Source organism: Anoplophora glabripennis, unplaced genomic scaffold, assembly GCF_000390285.2.
Source record: "Anoplophora glabripennis isolate ALB-LARVAE unplaced genomic scaffold, Agla_2.0 scaffold1311, whole genome shotgun sequence".
Lineage (NCBI taxonomy): Eukaryota > Metazoa > Arthropoda > Insecta > Coleoptera > Cerambycidae > Anoplophora > Anoplophora glabripennis.
The window spans coordinates 16,658-35,524 of NW_019417384.1; the positions used below are offsets into that span (position 1 = coordinate 16,658).

The following is an 18,867-nucleotide window of genomic DNA, read 5'->3' on the forward strand; positions in this document are numbered from 1 at the left end:
GGAAAGTTCAGCACGTTGGTGCTACAAAAATTGGGTTAACAAAAATTAAATTTGCCAAGCCCTGCAGCAGTAGTGATGATGATTCAGATGTGATTTCTTCAGGTTCAGGCGACATTTTTGAACCATCAACCAGTGGTGATTCTTCAAGCAGTGAGGATTCACCCTATTCTTCTACAGAGATTTCTAATAATGAAATTTCCGTTGCGCGAGAGAGTGATATTGGTATCAGTGAACAATATCAAAACGTCAAAGGAAAGAAAGGATAAGAAATGTAAATGACTGACAGAAAGTGAAAGCTAAAATACTGAAGAACAGTGACAGTGGACATAGTTACAAATCTAGAACGGGAAAACAAGTTAAAGCTCGGAAGATGAGCCCTTCCCAGACAGCACAGGACATCCTCAGGACGTCCATATTAAGTTCTATATTGGTCCCAATGTTCCAAACCTAATTTGTATTTACAGGGGACGTTCTAATTTTTCCATCCAGGAGACGTTTTAATTTTTCCGTCCTGGGGATGTACAAATTAAAACCAAAAATTAAGAAATAATACAAATCATATAAAAAAGTATAATTATTTAAATCTGTATGTATATAGCCACCAAGAACCAAAAAATAAGTAATATTATCTCTATTATTACATTTTTTTAATTTAGCGCTATTTAGTTTTTTATTCATCAAATGCGCATGCGCGGATGCACATTCGCTACTTCTCCACCTGGGGGGCAACTTTTGGGAATGTACGTTTATTTGCGTATGCTTAAGATGCGCATGATATGAAACGTACACTTTTCTTTGTACCAATTTTTGGATGATATGCGCAAGTCAAAAGACGCCTTAAGTTAAGCATTCGCAACATTACGCATGGTTAATCAGGCAACACTGCAAATTGAGAGACTTTTGAACTATTCAGGGAAAAAATATAAATACTCGAGTAGATATAGGTAACCTTAGTTTACAAATGTGGTTGTGTAAACTGTCGGCTTTTAACAGTTACAAATTTATTATTTTGACAATTAGTGAAGCGTGAGTAGGGGTTGTCTATGAGCGTGAGAAATGTCGGAAAACAATAAGAAACGAGGTGCGAATGCATCAGATAAGCAAAAAAAATTGCTCGTGGAATATGTAAAAAAAAGCCGCAATTAATTAGCGGCAAACAAACGCAAAGCTATACAATGAAAGACGCTACGAATGATTGGGAAAATATTGCCAATATTTTAAAGAGCATTCCGGGGGCTAATAAAGACTGGAAGGGATGGCGTAAAGTAAGTATATTTTACAGTTAAAGACGGTAAATCTTAATAATCATGACGATTAATGTAGCCGTTTTTCACAAACACGATATCTCTTTTGTATTCACCAAATTATTAGTTTTCTTAGTCTTTATGGAAATTCATGTTTTTTTTATAATCGTGAGATTAACGCAATTAATTCTCGCAATAAATTGTTTCAGATGTGGCATGATCTTCGCAGCAGGACAAAATCAAAAGAAGCCAAGAATAGGATGGAGTACAGAGGTACTAGAGGAGGGCCGTTAAAAGAAGAAACATTAACAAATATAGAGGAAGAAGTTCTTTCTATAATAAAAAAAGTATCAATTATTGAGGGTCATGATGTACAAGAATGTTCGGTAGCCTTCAATTTTACTGATGTTGAAGAGAAAATAGAATTCGATGTGGACAGTTGTGATATAGTACGCGGACAACATAGCCAAGAAGTGCTTGTGTTAAGTGCAGTAGATTCTGCCAATATACTGGAAATGCCTGCAGTTTCCGCACATACAGCAGCTTCAGTCACCGCACATACATTAGCTTCTGCCATTCGGGCCATCTCGCCAATAGTGACTTCAGCCACCGTTCATGCACTAACTTCGTCATCTGTTTTTACCGGGGTTCCAGTTACAGGTCCTGCAACCTCAAGTGCCGATCATTTCACCAAAAACGGGAAAAACAACTAGAAAAAAATTACCAAAAAAGCTGGATAATTTGATAAATTCAGCTGTAGCAGCAACTTGTTTCGAAGAAAACTTAAATAATAAACTTGACATCAAAAAAGAATATTACAATAATAAATTGATTCATATGAAGAACATGGAAGCAAATTAAGAAAAATACTGGCACATACGGGATGTGCATTCGCCTAAAGAATCCTATTAGTCACTAATTCANTGATTGCAGCGGCAGTACCAGCGAATGTTACTGACGAGAATCATTCTACGCCAAATGAAGGAACGGCCGCTTTGTTTAATAAAAGATCATTGAACGAGATCAGTAATGACAACCAATCGCGGTCAACTACGCGACTTGACTCCACGACAAAACCAGAACTAGAAACACTGAAGTGGAAAGTTCAGCACGTTGGTGCTACAAAAATTGGGTTAACAAAAATTAAATTTGCCAAGCCCTGCAGCAGTAGTGATGATGATTCAGATGTGATTTCTTCAGGTTCAGGCGACATTTTTGAACCATCAACCAGTGGTGATTCTTCAAGCAGTGAGGATTCACCCTATTCTTCTACAGAGATTTCTAATAATGAAATTTCCGTTGCGCGAGAGAGTGATATTGGTATCAGTGAACAATATCAAAACGTCAAAGGAAAGAAAGGATAAGAAATGTAAATGACTGACAGAAAGTGAAAGCTAAAATACTGAAGAACAGTGACAGTGGACATAGTTACAAATCTAGAACGGGAAAACAAGTTAAAGCTCGGAAGATGAGCCCTTCCCAGACAGCACAGGACATCCTCAGGACGTCCATATTAAGTTCTATATTGGTCCCAATGTTCCAAACCTAATTTGTATTTACAGGGGACGTTCTAATTTTTCCATCCAGGAGACGTTTTAATTTTTCCGTCCTGGGGATGTACAAATTAAAACCAAAAATTAAGAAATAATACAAATCATATAAAAAAGTATAATTATTTAAATTTGTATGTATATAGCCACCAAGAACCAAAAAATAAGTAATATTATCTCTATTATTACATTTTTTTAATTTAGCGCTATTTAGTTTTTTAATTCATCAAATGCGCATGCGCGGATGCACATTCGCTACTTCTCCACCTGGGGGCCAACTTTTGGGAATGTACGCTTATTTGCGTATGCTTAAGATGCGCATGATATGAAGCGTACACTTTTCTTTGTATCAATTTTTTGATGATATGCGCAAGTCAAAAGACGTCTAAGTTAAGTATTCGCAACATTACGCATGGTTGATCAAGCAACACTGCAAATTGAGAGACTTTTGAACTATTCAGGGAAAAATATAAATACTTGAGTAGATATAACCTTAGTTTACAAATGTGGTTGTGTAAACTGTCGGCTTTTAACAGTTACAAATTTATTATTTTGACAATTAGTGAAGCGTGAGTAGGGGTTGTCTATGAGCGTGAGAAATGTCGGAAAACAATAAGAAACGAGGTGCGAATGCATCTGATAAGCAAAAAAAAATTGCTCGTGGAGTATGTAAAAAAAAGCCGCAATTAATTAACGGCAAACAAACGCAAAGCTATATAATGAAAGACGCCACGAATGATTGGGAAAATATTGCCAATATTTTAAACAGCATTCCGGGGGCTAATAAAGACTGGAAGGGATGGCGTAAAGTAAGTATATTTTACAGTTAAAGACGGTGAATCTTAATAATCATGACGATTAATGTAGCCGTTTTTTACAAACACGATATCTCTTTTGTATTCACCAAATTATTAGTATTCTTAGTCTTTATGGAAATTCATGTTTTTTTTATAATCGTCAGATTAACGCAATTAATTCTCGCAATAAATTGTTTCAGATGTGGCATGATCTTCGCAGCAGGACAAAATCAAAAGAAGCCAAGAATAGGATGGAGTAGAGGGGTACTGGAGGAGGGCAGTTAAAAGAAGAAACATTAACAAATATAGAGGAAGATGAAGATAGAGGAAGAAGTTCTTTCTATAATAAAAAAAGTATCAATTGGGGGTCATGATGTACAAAAATCTTCGGTAGCCTTCAATTTTACTGATGTTGAAGAGAAAATAGAATTCGATGTGAACAGTTATGATATAGTACGCGGACAACATAGCCAAGAAGTGCTTGTGTTAAGTGCAGTAGATTCTGCCAATATACTGGAAATGTCTGCAGTTTCCGCACATACAGCAGCTTCAGCCACCTCACATACATCAGCTTCTGCCATTCGGGCCATCTCGCCAATAGTGACTTCAGCCACCGTTCATGCACTAACTTCATCATCTGTTTTTACCGGGGTTCCAGTTACTTGTCCTGCAACCACGATGCCTCAAGTGCCGATCATTTCACCAAAGGCGGGAAAAACAACTAGAAAAAAAATTACCAAAAAAAACTGGATAATTTGATAAATTCAGCTGTAGCAGCAACTTGTTTCGAAGAAAACTTAAATAGTAAACTTGACATCAAAAAATAATATTACAAGAATAAATTGATTCATTTGAAGAACATGGAAGACTTACAATTAAGAAAAATACTGGCACATACGGGATGTGCATTCGCCTAAAGAATCCTATTAGTCACTAATTCATACAGCATTGGATTTTAGCCCTAAAGCCCTAGAATCAATCAGAAAAATTCTTAGAATATTAGTTAAATAAAGGATCGTTGTTTTTTAAAGTTAGTTAGTTAAAGTTAGTTTGTTAGTTCCCTTTTTATATGAAATAGACAAAAAACTGTTGTAGTACCTAGAACAGAATTTGTTTTTATGTATATGTGTTATTCAAAGTTATTAAAAGTTATTTTGCTTACATAATTTTTTATTTAAAGAAATAAAATACAATAATTAATTCTGTTGGCCCTGCTGTAAATGTCTCACAAGTCTCATCCTTGCTCTTCTGCCGTCTGTTAATTCAGGATTGATCCGTCTAACTACTTCTTCTTCTTTAATATGGTGATCTATTATGCCGATATCTAAATCTTCGCCTTCATTATCTGGGATGTGAGGACATTGTACTCAATACACATATTATGAAGAACCACACAGGCATTTATAATTCTACAGGCGATGTGGAGTACCCTGTCTTTTAATAAGCACCGGAACTTAGCTTTCAATACTCCATTGCAACACTCTATTTTTACCCGTGTATTTTTATTGACAGTGTTGTAATGGTATTGTGGAGTATTTGGTTCAACTTCACTAAAAGGAGTTAACAACCAAGTTCTCAGGGGATACCCTGAATCACCTATAATAAAAACTTCAAATATAATTATTGTCATGCCATGTTCAATAGTAACAAAACAAAATATTTCACTGGTGTTATTATACTACTTTTTTTGAAAACTAGTTTAAACATCATCGTCCTACCTAAGAGAAAGTAGTCTTCGTTGCCTGTTAAATAAATTTGTCGTAACAGAGTTTGCAGGTTTGATCGATTCCAATTAAATGCATCATTAGTGCTACCGGGATATTTGGCACTTGCATTTATAATTTTTAAATCTGCATCACAAACCAATAACACCTTTGTTAGCAAAAATGCATGCTCTTCTAATTAGTTATATTTCATAATGCTCTTACCAACTGAACATTTATAGAGTGATAATTTTTTCTATTAACATATATTTGTTCAGGAAATTCGGGGTCATCACTTTTTGGGGGCACAATTGCAACATGGGTGCAGTCTATGCATCCTATAACACCTGGAATGCCGTGCTCATCATAGAATTTGCAATAAAAATAATAATATCAATGTAGATCGAAACATAGGTACTCATATATTAGAATCTTGCCGTTGCTTAATTCTATTCAGTTCTTGAAAATTCCGGGGAAATTTCACCCATTCGTTGAGGAATTCCGGTTGTAATAACGCATCTGTAACTTCTTTTATACATTTGGAAACTTTGATTGGCACACGTCAAGATATTTATTGCTACCAACATCAGGTTGGTAGCTACCGCTGGCAAAAAATTTTAAAGCGACTAAAATCTACAACATTGTAGAAAGCTATTAATTTCAGGACTGAAGAGGCATTCATGTAGGTATATACGTTCGTAGTGATGTCTAAATCTGTTATCCGCAGCGCAGAATGGATATAAGGTTCCAAACATTCGATCAAATATAAAACAAGATCCTTTGTTAATCGAAACGATTTAATAAATTGTGCATAGTTCTATGAATGGATCTCTAGGGTTATGCTGGTTGTTTGGTCGATTTTGTTGCTCTGCCATATCCAAATTACGTATTGCAAGCACATTCATTAATCCTTCCATTTTTAATGATTTATAATTATCACAAGAAACCACAAGTTCACACACAAATACTGAACAATTAAGACAGATGAAAGAAAATAATAACAGTCGATATAACTTCAAATGTAGAGATCCCAGCGCATACGCAACTTGACATCGGCGACTGTCTTACCGCTCGCAGTGAAACGTATAAAAATGTGGGCATACGGAAAGACGCGAAGACTCAAAAATAGGATTTCGTACTCTTCGCATATTTACGGAGATTTTTTATAGTTACGAACGGTTAAAAATTGACCCCCGGAAGCCATTTTATTTTATCGTTGTGTTTAGTGTTGACTTACAACGTTGTATGAACTTAACTATTGTTTTGTGTTTTGTTGTACACACGTAAGTAAATACGAATAAAATAAGAACTTCATCTCGCCATCACATCTTACGTATCATGGCATTCATGAAAAAATATTACATGCGTGCCAAGAGACTTAAAGTTGCCGATTTCAATATATTGGTGGAATCGGCATTCTATTCTGAAGACATCGACTTTGAAGAGCATTATTATAATAATAGTGATTGCAGTAATGGTTTGTTACTTCTCCTCAATTTTACCGACTTTATCTCTACTAATAAAAAAGTTTGTAATGATGAACCGATATCTGTGGACACCGTGAAAATTTCTTGTTATTTAGTTGAAATGATTTCAGTGACTTAATATATTTGTAGAAAATACTATTTTAATAGAAATTAAAAATCAAAATCACATGATCCGAGGCATCTTGGTTGACGTTCTTCACGAAATAAGACAACTTAAAAATTCTTCTAGAGTCGTAGTTTCATTTTTTGTCAAATATCTCAATATTAATTTCCCAATTGGAAATGTGGATGAAGTGGATAGATTTGAAGAACTACAAAATCAACAAAATTTCAATGATGCGGTAACAATACCTAAATACAATGTCAATTTTATCATCCCCTTCCGATGCTAGATGATACGTGAAAAAAAAACAGTTCTTATAGTATTTTGGTGAATGGTAAATGAATTGGCAAGGTATGGGGTTTAAATCCTAAATAATTTTATTAAGAGGACGCTGTCGGCTACCTTACAGGACGAAATATTGGAAACATACAGTAAGTTGGGCAGAAAGGGGAAAAAACCTATGGAACAATCTCCCATCGCAATACTTTTAATTTATCAGTATTATACAGGATATCCCAGCTAAGTATTGCCTATATACTAATTAATTATTTTATTTTTTAATACATTATTTCATCATTATCAGGTGCTGCAAGTAAGTGCAATTTCAACCAGAAGGACGTGGAGAGGGCGATTCAGAGTTTCATAAAAAGAAGTAGCGAGAGAATATAATCAAAAGAAAATAAAAAATGTTATAAGGGAACAGAAGGCAAAACGTCCCCCGCAGGCAAAACGGTCCGACTCATTTTTTTACGAACTAGTAGTGACATCCGTCGGTAAGTCGCATAAGCAGATCTATCAGTACGTACACAAAACGGGACAGATGGTTACCGACCGTCAAAAGCTGTAAAGACGTCGCAGACAAGGCAAGTTGCTTTTCAGGTTTTTTTTAAATCTAAAATCGCGAATAATCACTTGTTCTGTACTTTTTTCTTGTAAATCGTGAATTAAACAGTGGTTGCATCTTATCATAGCCATGCATGCGTTACCAGGAAAACGTGTGAGCGCTTTTGTTTCTGTTGCCACAACCTCACACCGATTGTGTTTTCGTGCACCTGGCGCCAAGGCAAAACGGACCGGGCAAAACGGTCCACTTTGGACCATTCTGCCTGCGGGTGATCCGTTTTACCTTCATATGCATTTACTAAATATTTGTATTTCCTATTTTGTCGTAGATGGTTAGCAACTATAAACCCAAATCAGACCGACAAAAGTGGCTACCAACGTCAATGAAGAAGGCAATTGGAAAAGTTTTCACTGGAGTAATGGGTCCTAGGAGAGCTTCTGATGCATACAACGTCCCTAAAACTACGCTAAGACGAAAAGTTCAGTTGTATAGAAGAAACTAGGTCAATACTGTAGCGACAGAAAAAAAATGGGGAGATTTCACAGTATTTTCTCTGAACAACAGGAAGAAGAGCTGGCAACGTACGTAAAATCTATGGAATCGCGCTTCTTTGGACTCACAACCAAAGATCTGAGGTCTCTAGCATATGACCTTGCCGAGAAAAATAATGTACAACACAATTTCGATAGGAGTATAAAAATGGCAGGCAGATATTGGCTGAAAAATTTTTTAACACGAAATCCTGACCTTAGCATGCGCAAACCAGAAGCCACCTCAGCCGCTAGAGCGAGTGGCTTTAATAAAGTTGCTGTTGGGAAATTTTTCTCGCTGTTGTTAGAAATCATCGACACATATAAATTGACACCGGACAGGATTTTTAATGTAGACGAGACCGACATGACAACAGTGCCCAAGTCATTGCCAAAAATAATTGGTAGAAAAGGTAAAAAAGCAAATCGGCTTGCTGACATCGGCCGAGCGAGGCCAGTTAGTGATTGTTGTTTTTTGCTTAAGTGCTGAGGGATCCTATATACCACCACTTTTTGTGTTTCCACGTAAGCGGCTCAAACCTGAATTAATGAATAATGCTCCTCGAGGGTCATCAGCGAAATACCATGAGAGTGGTTGGATACAAAAAGACATTTTCAGCAAATGGTTCCAAAAGTTCATTACTTTCTCCAGAGCGTCCAAAATCACGCCAGTTTTACTTCTGTTAGATGGCCATTCTAGCCACACCAAAAATTTAGATGCGATTAATTTGGCCCGCGAAAATGGTGTGCATATTATTTCGTTCCCTCCGCACTGCACGCATCGGCTCCAGCCACTTGACGTGGGATTTATGAAACAGTTATCAACATATTATTCGGATGCCGCAAAGCAGTGGCTGAGAACAAATCCTGGAAGGATTATAACACAGTTCCAAATTGCTGAACTGGTTGCCAAAGCATTTGAAAAGTCAGATAAAAAGTTCCCAATCCATCGATTCAAGTTTCCACGAATTCCAAGATGTTCTAATTTATACATCAATCTTCTCACTGGTACCCTGTCAAACGCTTTGGAGAAGTCTAAATAGATTATATCGATTGGGTTATTCATGTCTAGAAATAGAGTCCAGTTATTTACACAGTGAAGTAAATTAGTCAGTGTCGATCTGCCAGGAACAAATCCATGTTGTTGCTTTGGTAGGATATTTTCGCGTAATAGGAACTCCATCATCGATTCAGCGATTACTGATTCCATAAATTTGCAAATAGTGGGAAGCAAACATATTGGGCGATAATTGCTGGGGTCTAGCTTATATCCTTTCTTTCTTATAGATGGGCGTGACAGATGCTAACTTCCAAACTAGTGGGACGTATTCTTTTGAAAATGATTCTGACATGATGAGAGAAAGTGACAAAGTAATATTATCGCCACATTGTTTAAAGAAGTATGGTGTTAAATTGTCTAGACCAGGAGAAGCAAACTTGCGAAGTTTAAATAAATGTTTCCTAATATGTATGTATATATTTTTTTGTCATATTTGAATTTCTTTTTGTTATTAATTAAACTTATAATGGAATGTGGCAACATGTAAAATTCTAGAGCATAGTAAGCAATAAATCGTTGGGACATTGATTTATGAACCAACGGCACTATTAAGAATTCATTCACGTTGTGCCTTGTGACAGACAGAAAGACATAATTTGATTATTTTTCGTAAGTAATTTAGTACATTTTAAATTATGTATTTTTATTTCACTTTTATCAGGTTGACCAATACATGTAGGGGAAAAATGCCGCAAAATATGTCCTATTTATATTTAGGTTTAGCAAACTGCTGCATAGCCATTCATGTACTATCCTAAGTTCATTCTCAGCTTAGTCGTATACGTCATTTAAATGCTTGAAAATATTCGGTATCCCTAAAACAACTTTTGGAAAAATTCTTCGAATGGGTTGAATTTATTTTATTTCTAGACACGCCTCGCAAGTTCTTTACACATTATCCCTAAATCTGTGTGATCCTTCAAAATAGTTCACAATCACACATAATAGTCCATTTGCAGAAAAAAATTTCAGCAAGCTTTAAGATAAAAACATTCAATTCTTTCAGAACAAATTATGTAAATTTAAAAATTATGCCATCATTGTTTAGATAACTGAAAACCCTCTCAAATAATAACTCCTCTTGCTATTTAAAAAATTAAATTTATACTAGCATTTTTGGGTCACCCTGTATATAGTTAATAATTAATATGGTGATCTTAAAAATAAAAAAAATCGACCTATTCAAAAAGTTTTTTATGTAGGTATCGAATATATTCCAACCTTCGTGTTCTCATTGTATGTAATATACACAATTATGGAAGTATTAATAAATATCCAATGTAAAAATTTAAATAAACGTATTGTAATGGAATGATTGAAGTAAAGATTTTAAAATATTAAAAAGAATAGAGTTAGGAAATCGAAATTGATGAAAATTAATATAAAATTAATAATGGATTTGGATAATAGTTTGACCAATGCGAATACGGGAAATCATTAAAATTAAGATGGGAAGAATAAAATTATTAGAAGTTAATATAAGATCTATTAAAAGTCATTAGAGAAAGAAAATTTATAAAAAAAAATTCATGTAAAGTTGATATTAAAAAATATATATATTCCAAAGCAATAATGTGATTGATATAAATAATTTGTATGACTATAATTAAGAAATATGTTTAAAATTTAAGTAGTGGTATATGAAAAAGAAAAATGGTAACTAGGGAGAAAAATAAATAAAAAAGGAAAATGAATTATTTTGTCAAATAAAGGATATTGGAAGATCATTTGAAATTGAAAAACGAGACGATTTATAATAGAAGTAACAAGAAAGAAAGTATTTCATACAGAGGGAAAAGTTATACAAAGGAAGCAAAGGAAAAGTGTTAACAGTAACGAAAATTCATTGAAATTTATAAATAAAATTCATAATACAGTAAGTCAAATAATAAAATATAATTGTACTGTTATAGTGAAGAAATAGAGCGTAGTCAATAGAATCATAAAACCAGTAGAACGACAAGACATAATAGGAATAATATAGAAGACTAAATATCAGGAACGGAAATGACAGGTGTCAAGTAAGGACCGAAGTGGACTGACAGTAACTAGAATAAGTTGAAGTACCTACATGAGTAGGAGCTAGGACAAGTTGGAGTAGACGAGCATATACGAGAACGAGAATCGAGCGGCCAAGGACGGAGAAAGAAGGTTTATACCAAATTTTTCAATTATTGCTAAGCCACTTTATGAACTTATTAAAAGATATGTTAAATTTAAATTTAAACAAGAAAAATTTAAGACTTTTGAAAAATTAAAGCCTTACTTAGCGTCTTACCCAATTTTAGCTATTTACTCTCCGAATCTAGAAACTGAATTGCACTGTGATGCAAGCAGTAGTGGATTTGTCGCAATACTCATGCAGAAACAAATTAATGGAAAATTTCAACCTGCATCATATTTTAGTCACCGAACAACTCCTGCAGAATCAAAATACCATAGTTTTGAATTAAAATGTCTTTCTATTATCTATGCAATTAAGAGGTTTCACATTTATTTATTCGGCATTAAGTTTAAAATACTAACAGATTGTGATAGTTCATTCTTACTCTAAGTAAACAGAATGTCAATCCCAGAATATCTAGGTGGGCAATGTTTTTGCAAAATTATGATTATGAAGTAGAACATCGTTCTAACAAAAGAATGTCTCACGTAGATGCATTAAGTAGGTGTCATAGTATATTAATATTAGAATCAAATAGCTTTGATTACGATCTACGAAAAAAAAGTTAAATAAAACTTTTTAGGTTTTGAGTTACAGGCCTTTAAAGTTGTCAAAAATAAAACTAATTTAATTAATAACTTCATACCGTAAAGTGGGGTTACTTTGCGCCTTAAGGGGATACTTTGCCTCACAAGCGGAAAATGTTTAATTTAATTTGGTTCACATAACAGTATAGTGTATTCCATCTAATTAACATTCAGCGTATTGATTGATAGTTGCCGCCCAAAGACAAATACGTCACTTCAAATTACATTTGTGCATCGAAAAGTGACGATATTTTCGCTCCCTAAAATATTGCTGTAGTGAAGTTATTATTAGATACAAAATAGTAATTGTATTTGCATAATATTAGATCTATAGTGTACCGTCGTTTTTGAAAACTTTTACGTCAAGCCATATTACTGAGTTTGAAAGAACAGCCACTTTTAGGCTAAAATGACCACAGTATTTTTTTTTTATTGAAAATATATGTCTTCAACTTCAATTACTGTAAAAATGGACGCTGTAACATTTAAATAGCGGCCTGTGAAATATTTTGAAAAAAAAAAATTATCTCGACTCCAGAAGGTTGTAGAGCAACGTTTATTTTTTTAAAATTCGCGTAAAAATACCAGCAATCGATTCCTGTAATAGACATGATCGAGAAATGAAAATCGAAAAAGATATTCAAGAAAAACGTGATCAAAAAATTTTTACTTTTTTCAGTCATCTTTGAACACTTGAAATGAATGAAATCGTTATCACTCTTTTTTACCATAAAAGTATAACTCCTAAGGAAAAAAATGGGCCCAGATTTGTTTCTCTACGACTATCCGTCGAACAAGAAGAACTGATTTTCGAGATGACCCTTTTTTCGAAAAATCGATATAACTCGAAAAATTTTTAATATTTTTTAGTTTTAAAAAAGGCACTTTTTTGCTTGCCGAGGGCTACATTTACAGCAAGTAACAAGTTTCAAAACTTTAATTTGCAAGATATACAGCAAACACAAATAAGTCGATTTTTGACGGTTTTTTCGATATATCTCGAAAAGTAATGTAGCAGTCGATATATTTAAAAATATGAATCAATAGGTTTTTTTAATAACTACAACTTTCTCATATAACTTTTTTCGATTGGAGTTAGTTTTTTTTATTAGCGAAAACCCGTTTTTTCACTTTTATGAATTTTTCAGATAAACTTCGCCGTTTATGCGTCACAGGAAAAATACACTATCTTTCTTAGAATTTTTTTCCTATATCACCATATTTTTTGTTTCCAGGTGGTATTTTTTGTAAGCGGTATTGATTGGACTATGTAAGGCCCCTTCCTAAAGTTAAGAAAGAAACAAAAACTGTAGGAAGACGACCAAAAGCAAATCAGGAAAAATCGGAAATTTATACAGAATTGAAGAAATGAAAATGGAAAAACAGAAGCAAAAGTCTGATAGACAAAAAAGAAAATTGAAATGATTTTCTAAGAACATAGAATCCCCAAGCACCAGCGATTTCGTAAAAATGAAAAAAAATTAATCAAGTGGAAAGGGAAGTATTACTTGATAGCTCAAGAAATTAGTCATCCAATTCAGATTTTGAATGCAGCAGCGATTCCGATGACAACCTAAGTTTTTACAAGAAAATGATAACATAGAAATAAGTAGTTTTATCTTAGTATAATTTGTTTCCCAAGGTAGTGTTCTGCATTACATGGGGTGTGTACAAAATATTGTTTCTGAAAATTCCTATCGGGTTAAATATCTCAGGCGCAGAGGTAAGACTAACAAATTTTATTTTCCTCAAGTAGATGACGTATAAATATGCACCAGGGATGATATTTACGCTAAACTGTCAAATCCTGCGAAGTCCAGAAGAGATGCATACTTTGCATTCTATGTATATTAAGTTTACACTGAGAAAATCCTCTCAACTAAAAATGTTTGTTGGGATATTTTTAGTTACTGTAACTAAATTCCAATATAATTTGTGTTACAGTAACTCAACCATGCTATTTACCATTAATAAAAAATCTATTTTTTCTTCTTTAGGCCGATCGCAAACACAGCCACGTGTAGTGGCCACTAGTGGCCGCCACAGGTAGCTAGAAGCAACCACTAGTATGCGCTACAGGTGGCGCTACAGGTGGCTGCCACGTGCTTCTAATTTTTTAACCAGTGACCGCCACTTTTCATGAATTTTCTATCCAGTATCGTCTCTAGTCAGTTTTCTTCTGACATGGAAGCACTTGTCACCCTGTTGGTAATTAGAAGATGGCGTAGACGGCGAGAAATACAAAGATATCGTCGTTATTGGGTACATCCAATATTAAGTACTCGCGAGATAAATGGACACTTTTTCACTCTTTTTGAAGATTTAAAAAAGTCACACGAAGACAAATTTTTTAAATATTTTCGAATGAGCGTGGCCACATTCCATGAATCATTATCTTTGCTTCAACATCACTTAATACATCAAGACACACGAATGAGAAAAAGCATTTCTCCCGCAAAAAGACTGGCTATTACATTGAGGTATGTATAACTCTGTGACATTAGTTTTTGCTTTTTATTTGTTCTAACGACCTATAGAACCAGTTCAGAACTATATTGCGTACGCGTCATAGTTATTTAGGATACTAGATAGTATTATAAGTGTGGGTATACATGTATGACTACATTATATTGCTTTCTTTAAATATATCGGTTAATAAAAGATGGAAATATTCTTACCGTCAGTCGGGCGTCAGTATACACAAATATTTTATCATAGGCCTAAATATCGGGTGCTATTTTCTGATTTATAAAAATAAGTAAATTATAACAGACTTAGAAATGATACAAAGATATATACATGTATACAATGTTTATTTGAAGAAAAAAATAATGTCAAATAGAAATAAAGATAACATATTTATTTAGGAATATTTTAATTGTCATAGAACATATCGTCAATGATAGAATTACTATCAGAAAGTGAATGGGCTGAAGTAGAAAGAGCAGGTGATGGAGTTGGAGGTGGAACAGTTGAGGAATTGTTATAATTATGTGAAGAGATCGGTGCAGAGAGTTCTCTATGAGTATTATAGTAATGTGGAGGACCCGGTGCATAGATGTTTCTCTGAATACTGAATTCTCGTAATGGTCCCGATACTCCTGACGCAGTATTCGATGTTAAATCAGTAAACACACGTGAAGGGATCTGAGCGTGACTATAACCATACTGTGGCTGATTTTGATAGTGTAGTTGGATATGCATGTTTTTATATTTTTTTTATAAGCGATAACATTTCCATTTCGAGATCTAACTTGAATTCTTCTTTAATGCTCCTAAAATCCGGTAAAAAGGACAATAAAAATCTACTATCGCAGTCACCGTCATCTAGTTGAACCATTTTTTTAGTGATGTTGTTAAGTAACTCAAGTTCCGTTTTTTCTACGTCCGACATTGTTTTTCGCTTCTTTGTACTGCCCCTGCGGTCAACAGTGGTAACTGGAGATGACACATCTTCAGATTCCGGTCTGGTTTCCGCCAAAATAGACAAGAAGCTGAGTTGTTGAAAATATATACATTCTATTCAGCCTGATGCTGCAGACCCGCTCTTGATATTTTTCTGTTTATTTCGTTCTCTGTTGTAACTATCACGCAGACTCTTCCATTTGTGTTGTAATTGAGCAGCTAAAACAAAAAAAAATAATAAGTACTCGAATTTTCTACAGCTATTAATTATTTCTTTTCTGTATTAATTGTACCTTTCTTATTTTTCAGATATCGTTCTACTGGATGTACGTTTGGCGACTTTGAATTTGTTTATCGCTGCGGATCATCTGCAAGATTGATCGTAAAAAAAACATGTAAAGTTATTTGGGAACACTTAAAAGATGTATGCATACCGGACTCCACAACAGAGGCAATATGGATAGATATAGCTAACGGATTTAACGAATATGCCAACTTTCCCAATTACTTAGGCGCACTAGATGGGAAGCACATTAGGATAATTCAGCCTCTAGATAGTGGATCGTTATACTATAATTATAAACATTTTTTTTCTATCGTACTGCTCGCCGTTTGTGATGTAAATTATGTGTTTACGTTTGTGGATATTGGTATATATATGGAAAAGCTTCAGATTCAACTGTATATAAAGAAAGTGTACTATTTAAAAAAAATGAGTACAGGCTCACTCAATATTCCAGCACCAAAACCAATTTCAAGAATCTCCGAACCTTTGAACTATTCGTTTGTTGGTGATGAGGCATTTGGCCTCTCAGAACATATGTTACGACCATATTCGGGAAAACATTTAGATTTTGGTAAAAGAATATTTAATTACAGACTATCTCGTGCTAGGCGTTGCATCGAGTGTGCCTTTGAACTATTAACAAACAAATGGAGAATTTTACACCGCCTTCTAAACGTACCTATAGGTTTTGCAGAAGACGTTGTAAAGGCTTGTTGCATCTTGCATAATTTTGTTCGTAAAAGAGATGGTTTTAATTTTCACGACACTTTAAATATTATTGGACTTGAAAATATTGAAAACATCCACATGTCTATGTTACGATCAATTACTACTCGAGACAAATTGAAGGATTTATTTTTAAGCGAAGAGGGAGCTCTACCATGGCAAGAAAACCGAATTTGATTTTATCCTTTTATAAATAGAATACAAAAATAAAATAAACATTAATAACTTTACTTACCGGCAGTATTTTTTTCCTTTGCAGTCTTTTTTTCAAAGTCCGAAACGAATTTTAGGCACACTTCCTCCCAGGCTTTGGTTTTTTCTGATCTGTTGGAATATAGGTCAGACCGCATATCCCAAATAGCTGGACGACTTTCAATTTCGGACATAAACACATCTACGTCTATACTGTCCGCCATTTCTGTGCTCATAATTTCAGAATACGTACCAGTCGAACGGAAACGGGGCGATAGACTGTGGCCGCTGTGGTGTAGCCGCGTATGCGCCAGACGAGTGGCTGTCGTCGGCTACAAGCAGCGAGTACGACTTCTGCCACAACATGTGGCTGGGGCAAGCCACTGCAAACGCTGTGTTTGCGCTGAACCTATTTAAACTACATACAAAATACAGTCAGCAGCGTGTAGCAGCCACCAGTAGCGACCACGCGTAGCTGTATTTGCGATCGGCCTTAAGTAGCGATAAATCTGAATGTACCTATTTAGCCACAATCAAATAACTTTGTTCATATCTTTACTTAACTATGGAAACTAGTTACTGTTAAAATGTTTCTATTTGGAACAACTAATAGTAAATATTTAATTATTTTTATTTGTGGCAACTAGTCGTATATTAATGATAAAGAAAAAGACAAAGTGTTGTTAATCGAGGGGAATGGTTACAAAATTTTGTGGAAGGACTCGAAGGTAAGTGAAAAAAAGTATTTCGTTCTACTTGTTTGATATTGTATTTAGTTATGGTAGGGTGTATTGGGGCAAGCGAATGGCAAATAAGTTTTAGTGACGATATTTTGGTCTGTAAACAATGAACAATTTGGTTGTTTAGTTATTTGTGTTGAGGTTATGGTTATTATTGGAGCTTGATGTCACAGAAATGGCTCCAAATGTTTCGTACCTGTCAGGTTGGAAAACATTTTCCAATTTAAAAAAAAAATATATTAAAATTGGCATAACATCTTGAAAGTAAATAAGCAAGTAATTATGTCCATTACTATTTAGAAGAGGGAATTGATGACGAAAGTTTCTTGCTGTTGGACGACGAAACTATCCGGAAAATTTTTAATAAAAGTGGACCTAAGCTCAAGTTCTGTCAGTATTATAAAGTTCATTTAGCCAAGGAAAGTCAAGTAAGGACAAAAAGCAAAATGTATTATAGCATTTTCAATTCACCTTATTTACAGCCTAGACTTAAATGTTAAGCGAAACGGCTTCTACAAGTGAAACAGCAAGTGATTACAGCTATCAACCTGATGAAGAGCTTGTTGCTGCTCTTGCTGATTATGACATCATACCAGTGACTGATGATGTTGGTAGTAAACGACTGTTAGAAGAAGACACCGGTTTCCAAAACAAAAAACTGAAAGTGGAAAGTCTCTTTCCTGAAGTAAATAAGTGTTACTGTCACATCAATGAGCTAGTGGAGACGTAAAATATATTACGTACGAATTTGCAATTACATGAGTACCTACGTACGTAATATATTTTACGACTCGAGTTATGTACTTTACCTTATCTACGACCAAACTCATTCGCTTAAAATCAAATTTTACCTTATTTTAAAATATGATAGACATATAAACACTAATACTGTCGTAAGTGTCATTTTACTTAAAGTCTGATTTATAGATTGATTGCGGTTCCTGAAAACATGCCAATTTATAGAAATATAAACTACCTATATTTCACACACTGCTCGTGCGCGTTATTTTTGGGGTAGTCATTTTTAAATACTTAAATATAGTTTCTACGCCGAGCAAACCATTATCAGTATTTTGTCTCATTGTAAAATTTCTGTTAAAAAATCCAAAGTATCAAACTGCACATTATTCACAAATTGCAATTAATGCATTAATTGTCATTCACTGCAATGACAAATGATCCATAAATGCTTTCATGCATTTTCACAGTTTGAACCTTTACGACAAACTCGTACCGCTACCTCTAATGCTGCGTCTTCTATAAATCAGACTTTATACATCTAACAACAAAAACCAACGTTAATCAATCATATTAACCGTACATTTTACTTTACTGTATAAAATATATATATACAGGGTGTGGCGTCTTTAATGCAGAAAATTAAAAACCTACTCTTGACAATAAATGAAGTAAAATAATATATGTTACCATAAGGCGATTATGAGATTT

The 18,867-nt window shown here is 34.3% G+C and overlaps 1 protein-coding gene across 1 annotated transcript; it reads right to left on the reverse strand.

Annotated features, from left to right (window-relative positions):
• Positions 1-4,787: 4,787 nt before the first annotated feature.
• On the reverse strand, positions 4,788-16,902 carry LOC108914289. The gene is made up of 4 exons (XM_018720062.2): positions 16,722-16,902; positions 15,612-15,693; positions 15,379-15,563; positions 4,788-4,936 (listed from the first exon to the last, which is right to left on the reverse strand). Exons 1-4 carry the CDS (start codon positions 16,900-16,902, stop codon positions 4,788-4,790), a joined length of 597 nt encoding a protein of 198 aa, XP_018575578.2.
• Between the last annotated feature and the right edge of the window lie 1,965 nt (positions 16,903-18,867).